Source organism: Gobio gobio (assembly GCF_949357685.1).
Source record: "Gobio gobio genome assembly, chromosome: 22".
NCBI classification, from domain to species: domain Eukaryota; kingdom Metazoa; phylum Chordata; class Actinopteri; order Cypriniformes; family Gobionidae; genus Gobio; species Gobio gobio.
Genome location: NC_137118.1, coordinates 20,744,251 through 20,767,268, shown reverse-complemented (window position 1 = coordinate 20,767,268; position 23,018 = coordinate 20,744,251). Strand labels below are relative to the sequence as shown.

At 37.8% G+C, this 23,018-nt stretch overlaps 1 protein-coding gene across 2 annotated transcripts; it reads left to right on the top strand.

The window, feature by feature from the left end:
- Window positions 1-1,152: 1,152 nt before the first annotated feature.
- On the top strand, window positions 1,153-22,433 carry nln (neurolysin (metallopeptidase M3 family)). 2 transcript variants are annotated; one of them, XM_079804190.1, is made up of 13 exons: window positions 1,153-1,289; window positions 1,781-2,040; window positions 2,118-2,266; window positions 8,083-8,187; window positions 9,434-9,536; window positions 9,935-10,095; window positions 10,267-10,402; window positions 12,616-12,982; window positions 14,120-14,321; window positions 14,452-14,638; window positions 17,663-17,791; window positions 21,130-21,266; window positions 21,853-22,433. In XM_079804190.1, the coding sequence occupies exons 1-13, from the start codon at window positions 1,249-1,251 to the stop codon at window positions 22,006-22,008; spliced, it is 2,133 nt and encodes a 710-aa protein (XP_079660316.1). In that variant the 5' UTR covers window positions 1,153-1,248; the 3' UTR covers window positions 22,009-22,433. The 2 variants fall into 2 exon arrangements, with proteins under 2 accessions (XP_079660316.1, XP_079660317.1); XM_079804191.1 differs by having other exon boundaries at window positions 1,176-1,194.
- Window positions 22,434-23,018: the final 585 nt, after the last annotated feature.

Sequence of the window (23,018 nt, the reverse complement as noted above, 5' to 3'; positions counted from 1 at the left end):
TTTTCTGTCTCTATGTGTGTTTGTCTCTCTGTGTTTGTGTGTGTGTTTGTCTGTCTGTCGGTATGTGTGTGTGTGTGTGTGTGTGTGTGTGTGTGTGTGTGTGTGTGTGTGTGTGTGTGTGTGTGTGTGTGTGTGTGTGTGTGTGTGTGTGTGTGTGTGTGTGTGTCTATCTCTGTGTGTATAATTTACCTATCACACATCAGAGGACTCCATTCGAATTATTAACTCTAAATATTACATTTAAATATTATAGGCTATATGAACCTTTAATATTTACACATTTTGTCTATTTATTTTTCATGTATATTTTAATGGTTTTTATTCATTTCTATTCATTCATAGTCTATTTCTATTTTCAGTGTTGATATAATGCATTACTAAGTAATTAATTACTGTAATTTAATTACTTTTAAAGTAAAGTAAGGGATTATTCTTATTTTTTTCTGTAATTTAATTGCAGTTACTTCTGCATTTGATTGTGTTGCATAACTGTCTCTAGACTATACAACAATTCTATATAAAATAATAGTGGCTTTAACATCAAAATGTAATGTCTAATGTTTGCTTTTAATGTAACCTCCCTTTAAATACTTTTGTCAGTTCAAGAATAATTTAGGTAAATTTATATTATTTATTTGAAAGAATTAAAAGTGCAGTTGTCTATCATGTCTATCCTTGTATTGTTCAACTGCTTGAGGTTGATATGGGATTTAGAGCGTAATTAGTAATAATAAGTAAGAAGTAATGCAAATATGCTACTTTTTAGAGAGAGTAATTTAATTACAATGTTGACGATGTAATTAGTAGCTAGTAATTAATTAGCCTACTTTTTTAGCGTAATTTAGCCAACACTGTCAATTTCAGGGATTTAAAAAATATCTAACCACGTAGAAAAATTGCACTTAAACACTGTTAACATGTTTTAATTAAATCAAATTAAATTGGACGTTTAATAAAAGGAACACGTCAGAGTTGTTGTTCGTGTAATGTACGATACTGTTACCTGTTTAATATTCATAAGCCAAGCTTTCGCCTCATTCATTAATTCGCCAGCTGACCAGCTCCCAACGTCTACCTTGTAACCAATCAGAATGACCTGAGGGGCGAACGTTGGTTTACGTAATTAATATTCAAAAGCCAAACCTTCATCTTAGTAGTAGTACTAGTATTGGTTTGTAACAGTCGAGTGTGACGGTAGGAGTTGCATGTTATTTTTGCACGGTGCATGTATGAAATTATAGGCATGCCATGTTTATCTTCGGCATTTCCGTGGCCCGAGCGGTAAGAAGGTAATGTAAATTCTGTTATTTAACACAGGTTATGCTGTATATGTTGTTTGACATCGCCACTACTACTATTAACCGAATGATTGAATGTGACTACGCTCAAGTAGACAAGCTATAAATGCTCGGACTTTCCTTACAAAGCTTTAGTATTGGAGGATATCTGGTTTTAGTCAGGTTATCTCATTGGCTTCTCTCAGAACTAGGCAATGCAACTGGCATATGTGAAGTAGTATAAGTGTATCACAAGCAGATCATGTTCGCATACCCTGTTTTGACAGACATGTGAAAGTGTCCATCGTTAGTGCGGGAAACATTCACAGCATGCGACCCTACGCAATACACAGTTTCTCTTCTGTCTGTATTATGTACAGTAATGTGTAGCTTATCTTTTTCTAAAGTTACAAGAAGCTGCATACAAGTGCCCATGCTGGCTTATATTTGCACAGTGGTCACTGGAAAGTATTAATACTGGCTTTTTCTTTAATATAATACAGAGTCATTATATCCAGCTCAAAGCTCAAGATGACACTTCAAAATGGATCAGTCATATCCGCACACAGCTGCTCCAACACAGCTGACAAGAACAACAACAACCTGCGATGGGATCTGACCCCAGAAGAGATCCGACATCGGACACAGAGACTGATCCAGCGGATAAAGCAAGCCTATGACTCAGTGGGGTCCGTGGACATCGGGAAGGTGTGCTTTGAGAATACTCTGCAAGTCATTGCAGATACAAAAGCAGATTATGCCGGTGAGTGACGAATTATAAGAAGTTTTTTCATCTGTGTCTTTGTGCTGTCATATTCACTTTTCCGTACTCTGTTTCAGCTTCACGTCATATGTTGGACTTCCCCCAGTATGTCTCTCCATGTAAAGAGGTCAGATTGGCGAGCACCGAGGCTGATAAATGCCTGTCCAATTTTGATGTGGAAGTGAGCATGAGGGCGGATGTGTTTCAGAGGCTTTTAGCCCTGCAGGTACCACACTACAGTGTGATGTTGTATTCTGATCATTCTAGTGTAAAGTTATTCTTAATAATTCTGTTGTTGTGTGCTCATCCATTTTATTTCATTTCATTTTATTAAAGGGATAGTTCACCCAAAAGTGAAAATTCTGTCATCATTTACTACATCATTTAAAGAAAATATTTTTAAAGGTGCAACAGGTGATCAGGGAAATGCTCATTTTAGCCTGCCAGCATTGAAAGCATACAATCCCACCCTTCCTGCAAATCGCCGTCCAAAGCCAGGCCAGCATAGCGGTAACACGGTCAAATCTTACTGAATTATGTGCATAGGGCAAAGTCAGCGGCACATAGAACTGAAATGTAGATGCTTGCCACTTGTTGTCGGTTCAAAATGAAAGTTAGGTTGTTGCTGTTAGCCTGCCATTCTCACTCTGTCTACACAACGTACTCGAAGCACGCTGATGACATACAGTATGATGTCTGCGTGAACAGGCTGCGCAGTGGTATGCAAACACATTTTGACTGACAGGGAACACATGGTATCATTTCATTCGGACCGAATGCAATGATTGAACAAATATTTTATGGTCCTACGCCTTCCACTGAAGATATATATACTTATTAAATAAATTTAGACCGCTTAACATAGTGATTGCTATCACGACTTTTCAACCAGCACAACAAAAATGTTTCAGTAGAGAGTCACCTAGTGCAACTTTAAGAATATGGGTACCAAACAGTTGATGCCCCACTGACTTCCATAGTGTGGAAAAAAATACTGTTTCGTTGCCAACATGCTTCAAAATATCTTCTTTTGAGTAGAAAGAAATGTATACAGGCTTGGAACATCTTGAGAGTGAGTAAGAATTTTCATTTTGGGGTGAACTATCCCTTTAATGGTACAGTGGAAAGAGTACAGGAAATGAGCTGGATTCAAATTCATATCACCCATATGATTTCCATGGCTAAACGTGTCAGAGCATGTGCACTAACCACTAGCCCTCCATCCAAATACAAGTTCTTCTCCACTATGTAGTATACAAAAATGTCTAAATATGCAGTACTCACGAAACAGTATGTAAACAGTCCCCCATATGAAATGAAATTAAATATACTTTATTGTCCCTGATAGGGAAATTTGGAGTGGACTCAAAGAAAAGCAACATTCCAGCATCACCTGATATACCTAAAAGTATTACAAAGTTCCATACACACAATGAGTATACACATCATCACAGGTATCATGAAAAGCAAAAAAAAGGCATCACTGATCCAGATTCAACAATCTCTTAGATACTGGCACAAATGAGTTCTTGAACCTGTTTAGTTTACAGCAAGGAATTCTTTATATTCTCCTCAGGGCCATAACCACCATAGACATTGAGCAAACCCTAACCCTAACCCTCAATAATAATTAGACCCGAATAATTAGAAATGACCAAATTGCCTCCTCCCCCCAATATTTGATATTCTTTATGCTGCTCTGCTGTCCTCCATTACATTACTAGGATGACAAAAGTAAAATGTTACATTTTTAGGTTGGTCTGCCTCAGCGGTCTAACAGCGCTCGTCACTGTCAGAATACCCCCTTTCAAATCAAAGAAGACGGGGCTTACTTTAGTTATAGTACTTTAGTGTATCGTAAAATGTAAGCTAAACATTTAATATTTGACTGATAAAACATTCAGCGCCCAACAGTAATATCAAGTGATGCAAACTACTTGACATTTTTTGTTAAAATATGACATTATTTATGTTAATCATAACTGAATTCGATATGACAAGAAATGCTTTGCATTTTTACATATTAGGCAGACGAAAAGAATTAAGAGTGATGTGTGCATATTTAAAAAAATATATTATTGCAAATAGTTTACTTCATAACTGCAATAGAACTGGAACTTTTACCATTCTTATTTCTTTTTCTTTATTTCCTTTAAGGGGCTATATGCAACTTTTTCCCCAAAATAAACGTAACAATAGCCTTTTTATTTTACCATTTATGACTCAAACATCTCCTGATGAGCATACTGACACCTTGTCCGCTCACAGTGGGTGCACCTATAAGCCTGTATCCTATTTTTCCTATTTTCTGGCGGGTCGTCTTTTCCCGCGCTGTCTGCGGATGTGACGTCACCACCACTGCGAGAGCGAGCAGAAAATGAGAGCAGTTCTGTTTTTTGGCCACAGGTGTCAGTCGCGAGTTTAAATTTCAGAAAAACGCATATAGCCCCTTTAAAGAAACACTCCACCGTTTTTAGAAATTGGGCTTATTCAACTTATTTCCTACATTTAGATATGTGGGCAAATGCATTTTTGTCTCAGTGCATGCATTGTTTTAGTTTGGCAGGGTCGCCGCTATCTTAGCTTAGCATAATGAATGGAATCCTATGTTGCCAGCTAGCATGTTCCAAGTAAAAGTGATCCAAAAAAAAAAACCCTCCTAATTACTTCTTGTGGCCTGCGTATTCACAACGAGTACAAATAGCGATGCAGATTAAGACTAGGCGATTTCCTAGGCAGATATTGACTTGGGACTATATTATGGGGAAGCACAGGCGAAGCACTGCTACTTGGGCGCAGAGATACACGCAACACATGAAATCCCCAAACTTCCGTCTATTTCTAAAAACGGTGGAGTGTTCCTTTAAATCCCTTTTAATCCTGTAGTAATTTAATAACTTTCGATAAACCAATAAAACCATTACCGCCACCCCCCTTCCCCACGTAAAAAAAAAACAAAACAAAAAACTTTGCTCCCCCCGATGTCTAAGTCATGGTTACGGCCTTGCTTCTCCCAGAGGGTGACAGATCATAGCAGGAATGTAGTGACGGGTCATTTAAAATCCTTTTAGCCTCATTCAATGTACATTGTTCAAAAAGAGACTAGATACTGGGATAGGCTTTCTGTCCTGTCAGTTTCATAGCAGTTTGTTCTATACATTGCAGCTTTGTTTTGGATTTTACATTGACATTTCCGAACCAGGTGGACAAACCATACCTAATGACACTTTTTAATACAGATTGGTAAAAGAACAACATAATTTTTCTATCAACACCATAATAACACAATCTTCGTAAAACATAAAAGTCTTTGTGAAAGAATATGATTCTTAAGTTAACCCAAAACATTTTTAATTATTAACTTTTTTGCTCACCAGCCACTGTGGCTAGTGGTTTTCCAAAGTTACTAGTAGGGCTGTAACTAACGATTATTTTGATAATTGATTAATCAGTCGATTATTTTTCGATTAATCGGATTAAACATCTAAAAATTATTATACATTTAAAAAAATAATAATAATTTGAAAATTAATTTGAATCCATTATTTTAAACAAAGTTATTCCACAAGCTGCCCAAATGCTGTCCTCCAAACAATGAATCTGATAAAAAAATAATAAATTTTTTGAATTAGTTGTTGCAGCCCTAGTTACTAGCCACTCAGCATTTTCACTGGCCACAATTCGGACATCAAGACCATGGGGAAAAACTGCCATATAGATATTTTTAATATCTCATTTAATATCTCATAATTTGGCAGCAGGTAAATTAGGCTGCTGTCGCTTTAAGACCTGACACACGGATCCATTATACTGTTACACATGCCTTTTCTTTCTCAACTGTTTACGTTCACTTAAAACATACCTGACTGTTCACGTGAATACTCGCCAAGACATTTTGGACAGGCATTTTCTTTGTCATTCCAAACCAATAGAACTTTCATTCATCTTTGAAACACAATTGAAGATATTTTTATTTTATATTATATTATTTTATATTTGTCAAAAAATCTCTCTCTGGGTAGTCCATCGTCGTCAGATGATGACTTCTTCTATGATTTGTGGGTTCTTTGATGACTGTATAGTCCGATGCGGGAAGCACACTGTCTTTTACAGACAGGGCATATCAAAACTTCTCCGGATTGTCTTGGGGGTGGCGGAACAAGCATGGCCTGCTTTCTCTGATGTCTTTTAGACAGGCTAAGTTCATTTCTCCTGTCTTTATAGCTTCGTTCTCCATTCTGACAGAGTTGCCGCCAGAGTGCGCTACGTTCCAGGGATGTGGGGTTTATCCCACACTTCTTAAGAAGGGCTTTTAGTTGGTCTTTTAGTCTCTTTTTTTGGCCTCCTGCTGAACAGGAGCCAATATGTAATTGACCGTACAGTACCTTACGTGGAAAGCGACTTGATGGCATTCTCACAACATGACCAAGCTCATAAATAGTTCATAAATAAATCATAAGAGTAATCCATATGGCCAACGGCAGCTCAAAACAGACTTATAATGAGACTTATATTATGTCAAGCAAGCAGATTTGAGCCTACATGTAATATGTGTTGATCAGCCACAGAACAACGGCGCCAGTGCGCTCACCACACACCAGCTATACGTGGAGAGGAGAGAGATGGAGCCAATTCATAGGATGGAGATTATTATGAGGCCACAAGGGCCAATGGAGGGAATGTGGCCAGGACACTGGGGTTACATCTCTACTCTTTACGAGAATTGCCATGGGATTTTTAATGACCACAGTCAGGACCTCGGTTTAACGTTTCATGCGAAGGAGATGTCCCCGTCTCTATAATGGGGTGTTAGGACCCACACAGACCCCAGGTTGAGCACCCCCTGCTGGCCTCACTAGCACCTCTTCCAGCAGCTACCTAGTTTCCCCAGGAGGTCTCCCATCCAGGTACTGACCAGGCTCAAAGCTGCTTAGCTTCAGTGGGCAACTAGTTTTGGGCTACAGGGTGATAGGGCTGTGGTAGCCATTCATTAATAAAACAGAAGGTGAAATACCTGGATGACCTACTATTTCTGCTGAGGTTCTGAAGTGTGCATATGATGGACACTTTACTATCCCATGAGGCCACGGTAGAGGATTTGTGAATGACAGTGAAACGACACAACGGACACTGTTGGTCAAATGACGTGACAACATGGCAAATGTAGAACGTCCAAATTTCATTCATACATGCATTCATAGCTTATATTAGAACATACCTTTTTAATATTATGCGAATTCGGATGCATTGCTTTTTTAATTTGTTGAGGGGTCAAAGTTTTGGTGTAAAAGACTTTCAATAGAGAGACAGAATTCATCAGAATATCTTCATTTGTTTTTCAAAGATGAAAAAAGTCTTATGGGTTTGGAACAAACTGATTAGTAATTTTCTTTATGTAATAAGTTAATTTAAGTATTTCCGTATTTTTAAATGTTAAACCTTTATTAATTAATATTGTTACCACCTGCTTCTTAGTTTATTGGTCAGTTTTCCTGAATGAATGAATGCATGAATATGTGTTTTATGATTGGAGGTAATCAATATGACCTCTGTCATCACTCATCAATGGAGAACTTTATCTCTGGGTACTAAAAAGACATCTGGGAAGTTGGCAACCAGGTCCAGTTTCATAGGGGTGACCCATAAAATTAGGCATTTGGCAGTGTTGGCAGTGCTCATTGAGGCTTTGTCCATGTCGGAAAGCAAAACAGTTTCATATTGCTTGATTATTATTTGAGTGGAAATGTCCCTTTGTAGTGAGCAGGACACTATTTTTCGCCGTTCTACTCCAATAACGCTCATTTGACGAGGCTTTCCTGTCTTTTTTATTGAGCTGTAATAAAGTGATCCTGCTATTTCTTCTGAAAGCCAGCATGGAGTCCTCGCTGTCCTCATTGTGACCCTGTGGAAGACTTCATTGACAGGAAAGCATGTGGCACTATACGGTGTCGGGCCCATGTCAGTTTGGCTTGGTGTCAGAACCGCATGCAAACATAACTTCAGGCATTCACAGTCTCAGCATTTCCCTCTTTATCTTTATAGGAAAAACAATCCAGTGGTTTATTGCCTGAGTCGGAGAGATTCCTGGGACGACTGATCAAATTAGGGAAACGGAATGGATTGCACTTGTCTAAGGATATACAAGAAGTAGGTTTGGTTTGGTGTTTACTGTAAACTTGCCTGTGAGGATGAATTCACATATAATCTTGATTCTTCTTAGTAGAGTGTCTCTATTACTATTGCTCATACTTTACACAGTATTTACTTTTTAGTGAGTCGAACAAACCCATAAACCTGAAAAATGCACACCTGAGCATCTCCCTCTAAAATCCTAGCAATTTTGTCACAGGCAAAAAACACTTTTATTTTGTCTAGAAAACAGCTGCTATTCTAGCGATTATTGCAAATAGAAAACTTGGCACTGAAAAGAAAAACACACGCATGTGTGTGAAAAATGCATGATAAATACTATTTTTAAATAATTCTGATAAATATTAAGTAATACATGTAAAATCATGTATAGAATTTGTTTATACATTTAAAATTATAAAGTTATAACTGTAAATGTGAAATTATTCATATAAAATTAAACATAATAAAATTATAAATGTACATATAAATTAATAATCTTATTTTAAAATAGCATTGAAAAATTACATTAAATGTGTCAAAGGATAAATACAATTGTTAAATAATTCTCATAAATATAAAAAATAAATGTAAAATCATGTATAAAAGTTTTGTTTATATATATAAAAAAAATTATAATTTTAAGTTTTAATATCGGCAAATGTAAAATTTTACAAAATTTGTGCTGTCAATTGATTCATAAAAAACAACGAATTAATCGCATATTTGTTCACTAATTAATCATGATTAGAAACCTTTAAAAAGTTTTTAATATTTTTATATTGTAATTATTTCACAGTTACCCTCAAATTAATGTAGAAACAACTTAAAGACATTTAAATATTTGTTGTAATGGCATCTTTTTATGAATGAAGGCCAGTATCACTGATATTAATACAGCTACTGATGTCTCCTATGAAATAGATTTTTAAAACATTAATTATAGACATTTAACATTACAGTATAATTGAAAGCTATCAATTTCAACATTTAGTTGCGTTAATGTGCTAATTTTGACAGCACTAATAAAAATTAAACATAATATTAAAATTATAAATGTAAATATAAATTAATACATTTAAATTAATAAAAAAATAAATTCATAACTTTGTGTTGGGCCCAGTGAAAACATAAAAACATTGGCAGGGCAAGGAGAAATTTGGACTTTCTGCCTGGAAAATCTTCCACTGTTGAGCCCTGGTAATTGTAAAAATCGAGTTATTATTGATTATTTTTATTGGTCTTTCGATGTCTTTTTTCTCAGGAAATCAAGTCAATCTCTAAGAAAATAAGTGAACTCTCCATAGATTTCAACCAAAATTTGAATGAAGAGAATACAGTGCTGTCGTTCTCGCAAGAAGAGCTCGGTAAGCATGTTTTCACAGTTCCTATAACTATTAACGGAAGTACCCTCTTGTTGGCGTGTTTGCACCACAGGAACTGGGAATGATTTTGGTTATAGGAATGCCTTTTGGGGGGACTAACTTCAGAGTAGGGTCTAACCCAGCATAACAGGAACTACCAGTGATGTAAGTGTACGTTGAAAAGCCATGTACACACAGTTTACATATACTTACTCCATGGGCAAACTCCAGGAACATGGAAAACAGCGATCAATAGAAAAAGAAAATGGGCCTTAGGGGAACATTACGTTTTCGGGGGACCGTCCAGGTAGTTCCTATAACTGATTTCATATAACTACCCGGTGCAAAAGCCTCCTTAGTGAATTCATCTTGGACACAATTTTCCTCCTTCCTTTCTCAAGTGGGTCTTGCGGAAAGCTACGTGAATGGCCTGGAGAAAACAGAAGATGGGCGGTATATAGTCACCCTTGCTTATCCCCACTACTTCCCCCTGATGAAAAGATGTCATGTTTCCGAAACCAGGAGGAAGATGGAGATGGCCTTTCACAGCAGGTGCAAGGATGTAGGTTGAACTTGTATGTCCTTTAATGAGACTTTGGGTTCAGTTAGGCTTTGAAGGATTAGCAAAAATCAGGGGATTTTAAACCGTTTTCCAACCCTGGCAAGTCATGGAAAGGAATCCTAAAAGGCATGTCCTAGTTATGCACTATTAACGTTTGCTCATTGTTTACAGGGGAACACTGCTATTCTTGAACAGCTGATTGAGTTGCGGGCAAGGCTAGCCAAACTACTGGGCTTCAGCAGTCATGCCAATTACATGCTGGAAATGACCATGGCCAAAAATTCAGAAAATGTGGCACAATTTCTTGGTATGTTTTCTTGTCTTTTTATCCAGTTCTTTCTGTGATCAGCACCTACATTCAGGCACGTACAGGTTGTGTCTGGAGGGACAGGCAGTTTTGGTGACCCCTGTACTCATGTTCGGTTTTTTAAAGTGACATGACATGTTTCATTATGTTGTCGTCTGTCTGTGATGTAGCAGAGAATCCTCTTGTAGCTTTTTGATTATAAATATAATTTATTTAGTGAATTTTGAGTAAAAATTCTGGTAACACTTTTTAAGTGTCCCTGTTATACATTGTGCATAGTAATTACTATAGTACTTATTATAGTAATAACTATAGCTTTTGCATAATTACATGCAACTAACCCTAAAACAAACCTTAATTCTAACCCTAACACTATAGTAAGTACATGTAGTTAAATAATATTACTCAGTTCTGAAATGTATAATTACACTGTAACACAGACACCTTAATATAAAGTGAAATGTAACTGTTTACTATTTGAAATGTATTCCAGTGGTCAAAGCTGAATTTTCAGCATCATTACTCCAGATCCTTCAGAAATCATTCTGATTTGATACTCAAGAAACATTTCTTATTATCATCAATGTAGAAAACAGTTGTGCTGCTTCATATATTTAGTGGAAACTGTGACACAATTTTTGCAGGATTTTTTGATGAATAGTAAGTGGTCAAACATTATGACTATTCACAACACAAGCGAAGCAAATCATGTTGATTATTTCGTATCAACTGCATGATTAAGATCTGGGCTTTAGTTGGTTGTCATAGTAATCATGTGGGATGTGGCCAAAATGGCTGTGGCGTCTTTCAGCATGATAATGTATCCTGGCACCCAGTATACTACACATACACCGATCAGGCATAAAATTATGACCACCTTCCTAATATTGTGTTGGTCCTACTTTTGCTGCCAAAACAGCCCTGACCCGTCGAGGCATGGACTCCACTAGACCCCTGAAGGTGTGCTGATGTATCTGGCACCAAGATGTTAGCAGCAGTTCTGTAAGTTGCAGGGTGGGGCCTCCATGGGAGACCGATTGGATTGAGATCTGGGTAAATTGGAGGCCAAGTCAGCACCTCAAACTTGTTGTTGTGCTCTTCAATTCATTTTTGCTTTGTGGCAGGGCGCATTATCCTGCTGAAAGAGACCACAGCCACCAGGGAATACCGTTTCCATGAAAGGGTGTACATTGTCTGCAACAACGCTTAGGTAGGTGGTACGTGTCAAAGTAACCTAAGGACCCAAGGTTTCCTAGCAGAACATTGCCCAAAGCATCACACTGCCTCCGTCGGCTTGCCTTCTTCCCATAGTGCATCCTAGTGCCATGTGTTCCCCAGGTAAGCGATGCACACACACCTGGCCATCCACGTGATATAAAATAAAACATGATTCATCAGACCAGGCCACCTTCTTCCATTGTTCCGTGGTCCAGTTCTGATGCTCTGATGACATCGGACACTTTCGGCGGTGGACAGGGGTCAGCGTGGGCACCCTGACTGGTCTGCGGTTATGCAGCCCCATACACAACAAACTGTGATGCACTGTGTATTCTGACACCTTTCTATCAGAACCAGCATTAACTTCTTGAGCAATAAGGGCCACAGTAGCTCGTCTGTTTGATCGGACCACACAGGCCAGCCTTCGCTCCCCATGTGCATCAATGAGCCTTGGCTGCCCATGACCCTGTCACTGGTTCTCCACTGTTCCTTCCTTGGACCACTTTTGATAGATACTGACCCCTGCCGACCGGGAACACCCCACGAGAGCAGCAGTTTTGGAGATGCTCTGACCCAGTCATCTAGCCATCACAATTTGGCCCTTGTCAAACTTGCTCAAATCCTTACGCTTGCCCATTTTTCCTGCTCCTAACACTTTGAGGGCTAACAGATGCCGTGATGAAGAGATAATCAAGGTTGTTCACTTCACCTGTCAGTGGTCATAATGTTATGCCTGATCGGTGTAGTTCCAGGTGTCACCCTGGCCTCCAGATACCCCAGATCTCAATCCGATCAAGCATCTGTGGAATGTTCTGGTACAAAAATCCCATCCGTGGTCACTTCACCCAATGTGCAGGACTTTTTTAAGGGTGTCATAAAGCATTGCTTCGGTGGGTCGAAGCTGTTTTGGCAGGTGCTCATAGTGCTTTAGCTCTGAATAGTTTTCCACCTGTCTAAATGAGTTATATAACCCAAATGTTTCTGGTGCTCAATAGATGAGTTGTATAAGAGGTTGAGACCAGTGGGCGAGCAGGAGCGGCATTACCTGCTGTCACTCAAACATGCTGACTGTGAGATGCGGGGCTTGGCTTTTGACGGACAGCTGCATGCATGGGACATGCCCTACTACATGAACCAGGTGGAACAAGTGAAGTTTGCAGTGGATAAGGACAAACTGATCGAGTACTTCCCTCTGGAGGTGGTGACAGAGGGCCTGCTGAATATATATCAGGATCTGTTGGGTCTGACGTTCCAGCAGGTCAAGAATGCCCACGTGTGGCATGATAGCATCACACTGTACTCTGTACTGGACTCTGTGACTGGAGATGAAATTGGACAGTTTTATTTGGACTTACATCCCAGGTAAACCATTCTAGACATTCACTAAGAGTGTTTTTTCTGTGCTGAAATAGCCAGCATGTGTTAAGTTTTGGATTTGCTAACTAGTAAAATTTATATCGTCAACAAGCTTCAGCAGAAACAATATGTTCATTGACCAGCTTCATCAACTTAGTTGTGATGGTAAACAGAATAGATGTGCTGGTCAATTGAAATATATTAAACGCCGTTAGTGCATGTTAGTTAATGCATCAACTAATGTTAACAAATGAGAACTTGTTATAAGGTGTTACCAAAAAACTATTAAAAATTATGAAAGCTCATAACAAAATTACTAAAATTTAAATAAAAACAACTGAAAATATAAAAATAAGCTTTTTCAAAATGTTAATAAATACTATAACAGTAGAGAACAGGGTTTCTGTTGGTTCTTAAAAAAAGTCTAAAATCCAATAATCAGAATTTAAAATGTTGATTTAGACAGGTCTTAACTTTATTGGCTTATGAAGTTAACGTTAGTACTCAAAGTGCTGAAAACTGGCCACTTCCAAGGTCACTTCGGAATGAAGGATTTTGAAGGGTACAACTGATGGAAACTCTGGAGGGTAAACCCTTTGATGGGATTAGGGCATAGAGATAAGTTCTTCAGAATGGAAAGCAGGGCAAATACAAATTTGGAAAATGGGTGAACAAAGCCATCAAAAAAAATGCTTCCCCTTTTAATGTTTTATTTGATATTTTTTTGTTCTTTTTAATTTTACTTTATTTTATCTCATCAATTTCTAGGTTACACACAGTTCTATGTGGTTATATTCAGTTGAATGTTCATGTTGAATGTGAATAGATTCATTTTTGGACGTGAAAGGACATGAAATAAGTCTTAAATTGCATTTATAATGGTCTTAAAAAGTCTTACATTTAGCCTGTTGACACCTGCAAAAATATTACTAACAGTAACATTGAAACCAGCCTGGAAAGGCATGCTGATCTAAACTAAACAAGGTTTGTTAACTTAAGCCACTCCGGTGCAGTTCTGAGCATGCAGATGAAATCTGATGAATACTTCATGTCCTTTTTTTAAGGAACTGGCTTATTGGCCATGGATGTAATGACCTGAAACAGTCTTGATCCAGATTTATTGGTATTTATTTTAATCTTCAGGGAGGGTAAGTATGGCCATGCTGCGTGCTTTGGGCTCCAGCCAGGATGTCTTGGGCCCGATGGGAATCGTAGGATGCCTGTGGCTGCCATGGTGGCCAACTTCACAAAACCCACAAGCAACTGGCCTTCCTTACTGCAGCACCATGAGGTGGAGACCTTCTTCCATGAATTTGGACATGTTATGCATGAGCTCTGCTCCCGGGTACGTCAGTATTCTTAAACATAAAGATGGTCCAAAAGTCTGAGACCATACTGAATGAAAATCTCAAATCAATAAGAAATATAACTGGCGGTACCAAATGTGATTTTCTCTGTCAACCGGCATGTTCCAGACCCGCTATGCAGAGTTCAGTGGGACGCAGGTGGAGACTGATTTTGTGGAGGTGCCGTCTCAAATGCTGGAGAACTGGGTTTGGGAGAAAGAGCCTCTCAGGAGGATGTCCCGCCACTACAAAGATGGCAGCCCGATCCCAGAAGGTCTGCTGGATAAACTCATTGCATCTAGAGTGGCAAACACAGGTCAGATTTGACCCCACATTCACTACATTTATATAATCAACATCTGTATGTTCGTGAGGGAAGATTATTCAGAGGGATGTAACATATATAGGCCTAACAAATATAAACATAAAATAATATTTTGCATAAAGTAAATTAAGCCTATTTTAGGAGCATTAATTATTAATAAAAACATTTTTTAATTCTCATTTATAGTATTTTTACATTTTATTTATATAACAAATACTGTCTTTTTGTATTTAAAGGTCCTGTTCTTCGTGATCCCATTTTTCAAACTTTAGTTAGTGTGTAATGTTGCTGTTAGAGCATAAATAATACCTGTAAAATTATAAAGCTCAAAGTTCAATGCCAAGCGAGATATTTTATTTAACAGAAGTTCCCTTTCAAAGCCTTCAGCGAACGGCCGGTTTGGACTACATCCCTGTACATCCTGCTTTAATGACGTCAGTAGAGCAGTTTGTCGACTAACCTCCGCCCACAAGAATACGCAAAAAGAGGGGGCGTGGTCTTGTTGCTCTCCCACGTGGGAGAAGAGGAAGTGTTGCGTTCGGTTGCGTTTGTTGAGTGTTTGTCGCCATGTCGTCCAGACGCTGTTGTTTTCATCCCGGAGTCAAATCACCTTTGATTGGCCCCTCTGGGACGCTGTACTTTGAGCGCATGCATCTCCCCGTTATGGTAAGAGGCGTGACCTTTCTGGGCAACGTGCGCTAAGCTGCTGTCGAATCACAACATGGGAACCGCTGGCACAATCAGAACTCGTTACGTATTTCTGAAGGAGGGACTTCATAGAATAAGGAAATCTTCGAGCCGTTTTTAGGACAGTGAAAACAGCGGTATACAGATAAGTAAATTGTGTGAAAAATACTATTTTTTTTACACGCGAAACATGAACACATGTTATATTGCACACTGTAAACACAATCAAAGCTTCAAAAAAACAGGAAAAACGGGACCTTTAATATCAGTTAAACACTATTAACAGATTACTACTGAAACATTATTCTGATCTGAGCTTTTCCTGTTACTTTAAAGTGCCCCTATGATTTTGTTTACATGCATCAAAGGTCAAAAAACATTTTCATTTTCTCATAATATACATTACACATCACCACATTTTTCAGTGATTCTCAAACGACTTGATGGATGAATCAGTCCTTTACGCGAGACTACTCTGCTCTGATTGGCCAGATGGCCCAGTCTGTTGTGATTGGTCTACCGCATGCATACAGCATGTGGTTCAGAAGCTAAATGCTCATTACCATAACTGAACTCCAGCTCTGTCTGGAGGCTTCCTATAGCACCTTTATTGCGGTGCACATGTGGGAACTGTTTCAATAACAGTGCATACAGCAGCCGAGCACTGACGTCAATGACTGATGTAACATTAAAGTTTGTAAAACAAATCTTGCTCCATCCTTTATCTTTACTCAAAGTAGTAAGAACAACAGACAATCTGCATTAATAGACACAGTTTTACGTAATAGTGGCCCACAGCTGATTAGCAGAACTATTTCAGTAAGACAGTAATAACGCGGGTTAGCCGGAAACTAATTACGTTACACAAAACTACATATTTTGAACACCCGGTAGAAAATATATACATCAATAATTATTCGTACTTGCAGGTTGTGATTCTGAGCAGTATTTTTACAATTAAATTGCATATTTACAAATAACTGAATAATCGTTAATGAAGAATGTTTTAAGTTAAATGTTTGTGGTTTAAAACAACACAATGCAATACAATTATGATAAGAGTAAAGTTTTATTTTGGAAACTATCCAAATATACAATACTCAAATGTAGTCTATATCTGAAACTGACTGTCAAAGTGCAAAATCGCTACAAATGTCATGTCCCATCAATGCAAGAACAAAATATAAGCAACTTTGATACACAGGAGAAGACAAAAATGCATGCATATATATATATTCACCTGTATGTGCTTGAAGTCTTCGACGCAGACAGCGTTTTAATCTTTTGTTTGTGTAAATCAAGCGTAACCTTTACTAGTCGATTCGTGTGAAGTTATCAACCCACTCCTGTACGTCCTTTACATAATCATCAGACGATCTCTTCTCTGTGAACCATAAAGCCACAAGATGCGCGATGAAACAATAGATGGCGGTGACGTGCGATTTTAGTATGTGATCAAATAAGAAGAAAACACTGCTGCTTCAATGCATTGCAGGCTCGTCAGAACACAAAACGGATAGCTTTTGGTCGCGCTACACCACTACTTGCTGGAAAAAGTAGTTAGCTACTGGAAAAGCTACATTGTTTTAAAAGCAACTGAGCTACTGACAAGCTTCTGAAAAATGTAGTTAAGTTAGTAGCTTAGCTACTTGTAGTTAACTACTCCCCAACACTGACTTTAAGGCGTTTTATAATGTAAACGAATGAGTCCTAAAAAACTTCAACCCCCTCACAGTTGTCATGAAGGGCAAAATTAGCCATATAGACCAAAACCACAATTTGTACCAGGCTGTAAACATGTTTTTTCTGCTGTAAAGTTGGGCATTTTAACAGGGGGCTCATTGAGATTCTGCTCCCTTCTGGAGCCTGTCCCTAGTGGCCAGTCGATGAATTGCAGTTTAAATCACGTCCGTATTGGCTTCAAGAGAAACTGCGGGAGGTTGCCGCTTGGTTGAACTTGAGATTTAAGAAGCAGTCGTCAGTAAAATGGCGTTTGAGGGCTGGTCAAGTTGTTCGCGGGCGGATTTTCTAGTAGCGTAGAACTGTCACGCAGTGGGATTCAAAATACAAACGACTCGTATAGGCGGTTCAGCGACGATTCTTTCTTTTGGGAGACAATAACTTTATTTATCAGGCACTTTAGACTTTGCAGAATGTTTACATTCACACACAGCTATATTACACACTGCATGAAAGGGAATATTTGAAAAACCATAATAGGAACACTTTAAATATATTCTATACATATTTGTGGTAAAGGGGTGAACACAAAAACAACGTTTTTCAAATATATGTCAGTTTGTCATTTAAAACTGTCTCTGTCCGCAGGTCTGATGAACCTCAGGCAGATTGTTCTCAGTAAAGCTGACCAAACGCTCCACACTAAAGACAGAGCGGATACTGCAGCCGAGTTTGCCAAGCACAGCAAAGACATCCTGGGAATCCCAGCCACACCAGGTCATAAACACATATGCAGGCAATGAGTCTCAACACGCTTATGACACCTCGTCTAATGAGCACATTAACACATCAACGACTATTTAGTGTTCAGCAGCTTGGTGTGAACAGTCACTCATTCACATGCAGAGCTCATTTGCATATGATACCTTTAGTCTTGTTCACACAGAACACGTTTTTGCACTGCGCTGCTTTTCCATTCTTTTTCTACATAAGGTTGTGCTAAATGTGTTTAACTGTTGCGTTTTCGTCTCACATCTTCTGCAGTGTCTTGCCACGATATGGCTAAAACATGGAGATGACCCTCTTGCCAGAGTCCAGTGTCTGCTTTAAATTACATTACTCAGCAAAAATCTCTAGACCCTTTTTTCTCTGCCTAGTGTCTCACGTTTTGTAAATGTAAAAATGTGTTCTGTGTGAATGGCCACAGAATGTTTTTTTTTTTTTCAATCCACTGCATAGTTTTACTTTGTTAACATGACAAAGCATATAAGAATGCAGAAACACATTTTGTGTGAATGGCCCCTTAAAGGTACAGAAGTAAAAATCTATCAGTTTAATTCTAAAAGTCTGGACGGACATGTTTGACTGTTGCACTCTTGTGTTTTGCAGCGTCACACACATGGCATGGTGTTCTAAAAACACAATGCTCAAGTTAAAAGTGGTTTAACTTTTTTTTTTTAAACGCGTCTCTAGACCTGCCATTTTTTCCCCTTTCACTGCTGTACTGGATAATAACCGATTATATGTCATCTGCATTATGTAATCAGATTCCAAAAATGAAGTACTTGTAATTGGATTATAATACATTTTAAAATACTCATAATCAGACCATAGTTTAATTTTTATTGATTACATGATTAAATATATACACAGTGTTAGTAAATTATTCAGAATGTATTGATTCTCCTCAAATCTTCTTTTTTTATTTTCTAAATGTTCCTTTCTAAAAAAAGTCTATCACTAATACAGTTGAGGTCAGAATTATTAGCACCCCTGGTAAATATGATCAAATATGGCTGTAAAAATAAATCTGCATTGTTTATCCTTTTTATCTTTTATTCCAAAAATGCACAAAAATCTAAACTTTCATTGAAGTAAAAGAATTGAAAGTGAGGGTAAATCACATTTTGAAATGAATGCTTTTCTCCAAAACACGTTGGCCATAATTATTGGCACCCTTTTATTAAATACTTTTTGCAACCTCCTTTTGCCAAGATAACAGCTCTGAGTCTTCTTCTATAATGCCTGAGGAGTTTGGAGAACACCTGACAAGAGATCAGAGACCATTCCTCCATACAGAATCTCTCCAGATCCTTCAGATTCCCATATCCATGTTGGTGCTGCTTCTCTCCAGTTCACCCCACTCATTTTCTATAGGGACCTGAACCCTATGTTTGATTTGGAATGTTTTCCTGATGGAAGATCCAACCACAACCCATTTTAAGATACCATGTATCTGAACGATGTTCAGGACCTCCAGCAAACAATAGGCCCACAACATTAAAGATCCAGCAGTATATTTAACCGTGGGCATGAGGTACTTTTTATCCCTGTTTGCACCAAACCCATCTGGTGTGTTTGCTGCCAAAAAACACTTTTTATAGATTCATCTGACCAGTGACCACAGAACTAGAAGTTCCAGTCGTGTCTGACAACTGAATCTGCTGGAGTTTGTTTCTGGATGAGCAAGATGGATTTTTCTTGAAACCCTCCCAAACAACATGTGGTGATGTAGAAGTTGTTTGATTCTTTTTTTTAGTCTTTCTGACTCCAAGACTCAACTAATCTCTGCAATTCTCCATCTGTGACCCTTGGAGAGTCTTTGTCCACTCAAACTCTCCTCCTCACGGTGCATTAGGACGATATAGACACACGTCCTCGTCCAGGCTGATTCGTAACATCTTTAGTTGATTGGAACTTCTTAATTATTGCCCTGGTGGTGGAAATGGGGATTTTCAGTGCTTTAGCTTTTTTCTTACAGCCACTTTCTATTTTGTGAAGCTCAACAATCTTTTGCTGCACATCAGAACTAAATATTCTTTGGTTTTACTCATTGTGATTAAGGGAATTTGGCCTTTGTGTTTCCTCATAATTATACTCCTGTGGAACAAGACGTAATAGCTAGACAATTTCATGTTCCTAGTCACCTGGTGTGCTAAAAAATTTAAATATTAATAGGAATATACTTCAGAGATATTTTACTTTAAATTCTTGGGGTGCCAATAATTGTGGCCAATAGGTTTTGGAGAAAAACATTTATTTCATAATCAGACTTTCCCCCGACTTTCCATTCTTTTACTTCAATGAAAAGATTTTTGCGAATTTTTTTTAAAGATATATCAAAAAGATAAACAATGCAGATTTATTTTTAAGGCCATCTTTGATCATATCTACCAGGGGTGCCAATAATTCCGACCACAACTGTATATGATATGTTCAAAAAGAAAAGTCTTCTAGATTTGTGGATAAGTGTTAAGAGTCACATGACAAGCATAGAGTATTATAAAATGCATTTAAAAAAGTATTTCATCTCTTTTATTGATTTTGTTTTTATTTATTTATTTTAATTTGACATTTGTATGATTTAATTAATTATTAGCTTTTCATTAAACTCAAGAACCCCAGTCTGGGAAACAATGGTGTGATGTATTATTTAATGCATTTCATGTTGTGGATTAAAAAAAAACTGAATATATTTCATTTCTATTTTTATATCAATATGGTACAAGATTGTCCTATTCAAATCAATATGATGAACAAGTTAGGTCAAAGGTAATCTAAAAGTAGTCGGAATACATTACCTTAAATGTGTAATGTAATGGATTACGTCACAAAGTACTATTTTCATCATGTAATTTGCAATTGTAAGTAATCTACCCAGCACTTTCATGTCTTTCGTCTTTAAACAAAAACGTTTTCTGCATAAATGGCAACAACATGTGTTTTTGCAATCCACTGCACTGCTTTTTTCCTTTTGTAAACATTACACAGGGTTCGCAATGATCAAGTTAAACGAAAAAATACACCTCTCTAGAGCTTGTTTTTTTCAATCCAACGCCCTGCACCTTGCGTTTTTAAAGACACAGAAGCAAAAACTTCTTAATTAAACTTTTTAAAGTCTATTTAATTCTAAAATCAAAGAGAGAGGTCAAAAATCGAATTGATTTGTAATCGAATCCTGACCTCAAGAATCGTTTTGAATTGAATCATAGGTACCAAACGATTCCCACCTCTAATGTATTTATTTTAAAGATGTTATTATGACTTTTTTTTTTTTTAAAGCTAAAGACTTCTGTATAAGCCTCTTATGTGTTATTTCTACATGTTCTCTGCAGGCACAAACATGACGGCTAGTTTCAGTCATTTAGCCGGAGGATATGACGGTCAGTACTACAGCTACCTGTGGAGTGAAGTCTACTCCATGGACATCTTCTTCAGTCGCTTCAAAAAGGAAGGGATCTTGAATCCAAAGGTTTCAGTCTTGTTTTTCTAGCTATCAATTGGTGAGAGTGAATTAAGAAAACATGCGATTCATGTTTAGATTCCCTCATCATGGCAAAGCACATTTTAATAGAGAACGGTCATTGAGAACTGAGTCATAATAGCATTTGATAGTTACCACATGACTGATGTGCCAGCATTTCCACATTCATATTTCCATTTTGGGCATGTAGCAGACTGTTATCAAGAGTGACGCACATGTTGGTTCATGATGTGAAACTGCTGTGGAGCGATTACCTGCTAAGAATAGATATTGTTTATAATAATAGATGCCTCAGGAATAGTACTAGCTGAGTACAATTGTTCATACAATTGTTGTGCAAATGAGTGAGTGTTGTGTCATAGTTAGTCATAGTACTGTTGAAGGATGAAGGAAGATTATTTGTATAGCGCTTTCACAATACGTGTGATTTCATTGTCACAATTGACTTGTAAAATATTAAATCCAGTGTATAAATAGCAACATCTGGTCATTAATGTAATCACATGTTATGACTGTTTCGGCTTGCCCTTTTATGATAACTATCATGTGTATGTTTGTTTGTTTTGACGTGCAGGTGGGCCGGGAATACAGGCGTGTGGTCCTGGAAACAGGAGGTTCAGCGGATGGCATGGATATGCTGAAAACCTTCCTGGGTCGTGAACCATGTCAGGATGCGTTTTTTCAGTGTAAAGGACTCGCCCAAACAATTACAGAACAAAACTCTCATTGACATTGGACTGTGAACTACAGGAAAGCAACTTTTCTGAACATGTAGAGATCCAATGACACGTGCATCCTTAGTTTTCATTCTACCTATAGTGATTTACAGAATAAAATGTTATGTTAAGTATTTCTTGCAAGTGTTTTGTTTCATTGGTAATCGATTACAAATTTGAATAAAGGTAGCGATATGCTTTTTTACGCAAACGGAGTTCTGCATGAAACAATATTAAGTTAACTTCAAAGCTAAAGTTAAGGAGATAAAGCCATTAGGTGAAATGACAGTGTAAAGTGCATAATATAAATGTATTTCCATGATGAATATTTTAATGTATTTGCAATATAAGCATCATAACATTATGTAAATCAGTATGTAAATACATTAATATGGTGCTGCACAAATGTTATTAAAAACCATACATACACTGATCAGGCATAACACCTTTCTAATATTGTGTTGGTCTCCCTTTTGCTGCCAAAACAGCCCTGACCCGTTGAGGCATGGACTCCACTAGACCCCTGAAGGTGTGCTGTGGTATCTGGCACCAAGATGTTAGCAGCAGATCCTTTAAGTCATGTAAGTTGCGAGGTGGGGCCTCCAAAGATCGGACTTGTTTGTTCAGCACATCCCACAGATGCTTTTTTCTGCTTCTAACACATCAACTTTGAGGACAAAATGTTCACTTGCTGCCTAATATATCCACCCACTAACAGGTGCCGTGAGGAAGAGATAATCAGTGTTATTCACTTCACCTCATAATGTATGCCTGATCAGTGTATAAATGCCTCGTTTTACCCTCGTCATTGACGATTTAAAGTGACAATGACAACAGGTGAACACTAGGGGGAGATAAACACCGTACTCTAAGTGAGCCAGTTTTAGTTCATCCATTTAATAAAACCGTTTCAGACATTTAAGTTTATCAGCATTAATACATGCAATAAAATATGAACTACAGACTAACCACAAGTTTTCTGGTATATTGCCATTTTCCAAGTATTATAAGAGCTCTGTAAGAC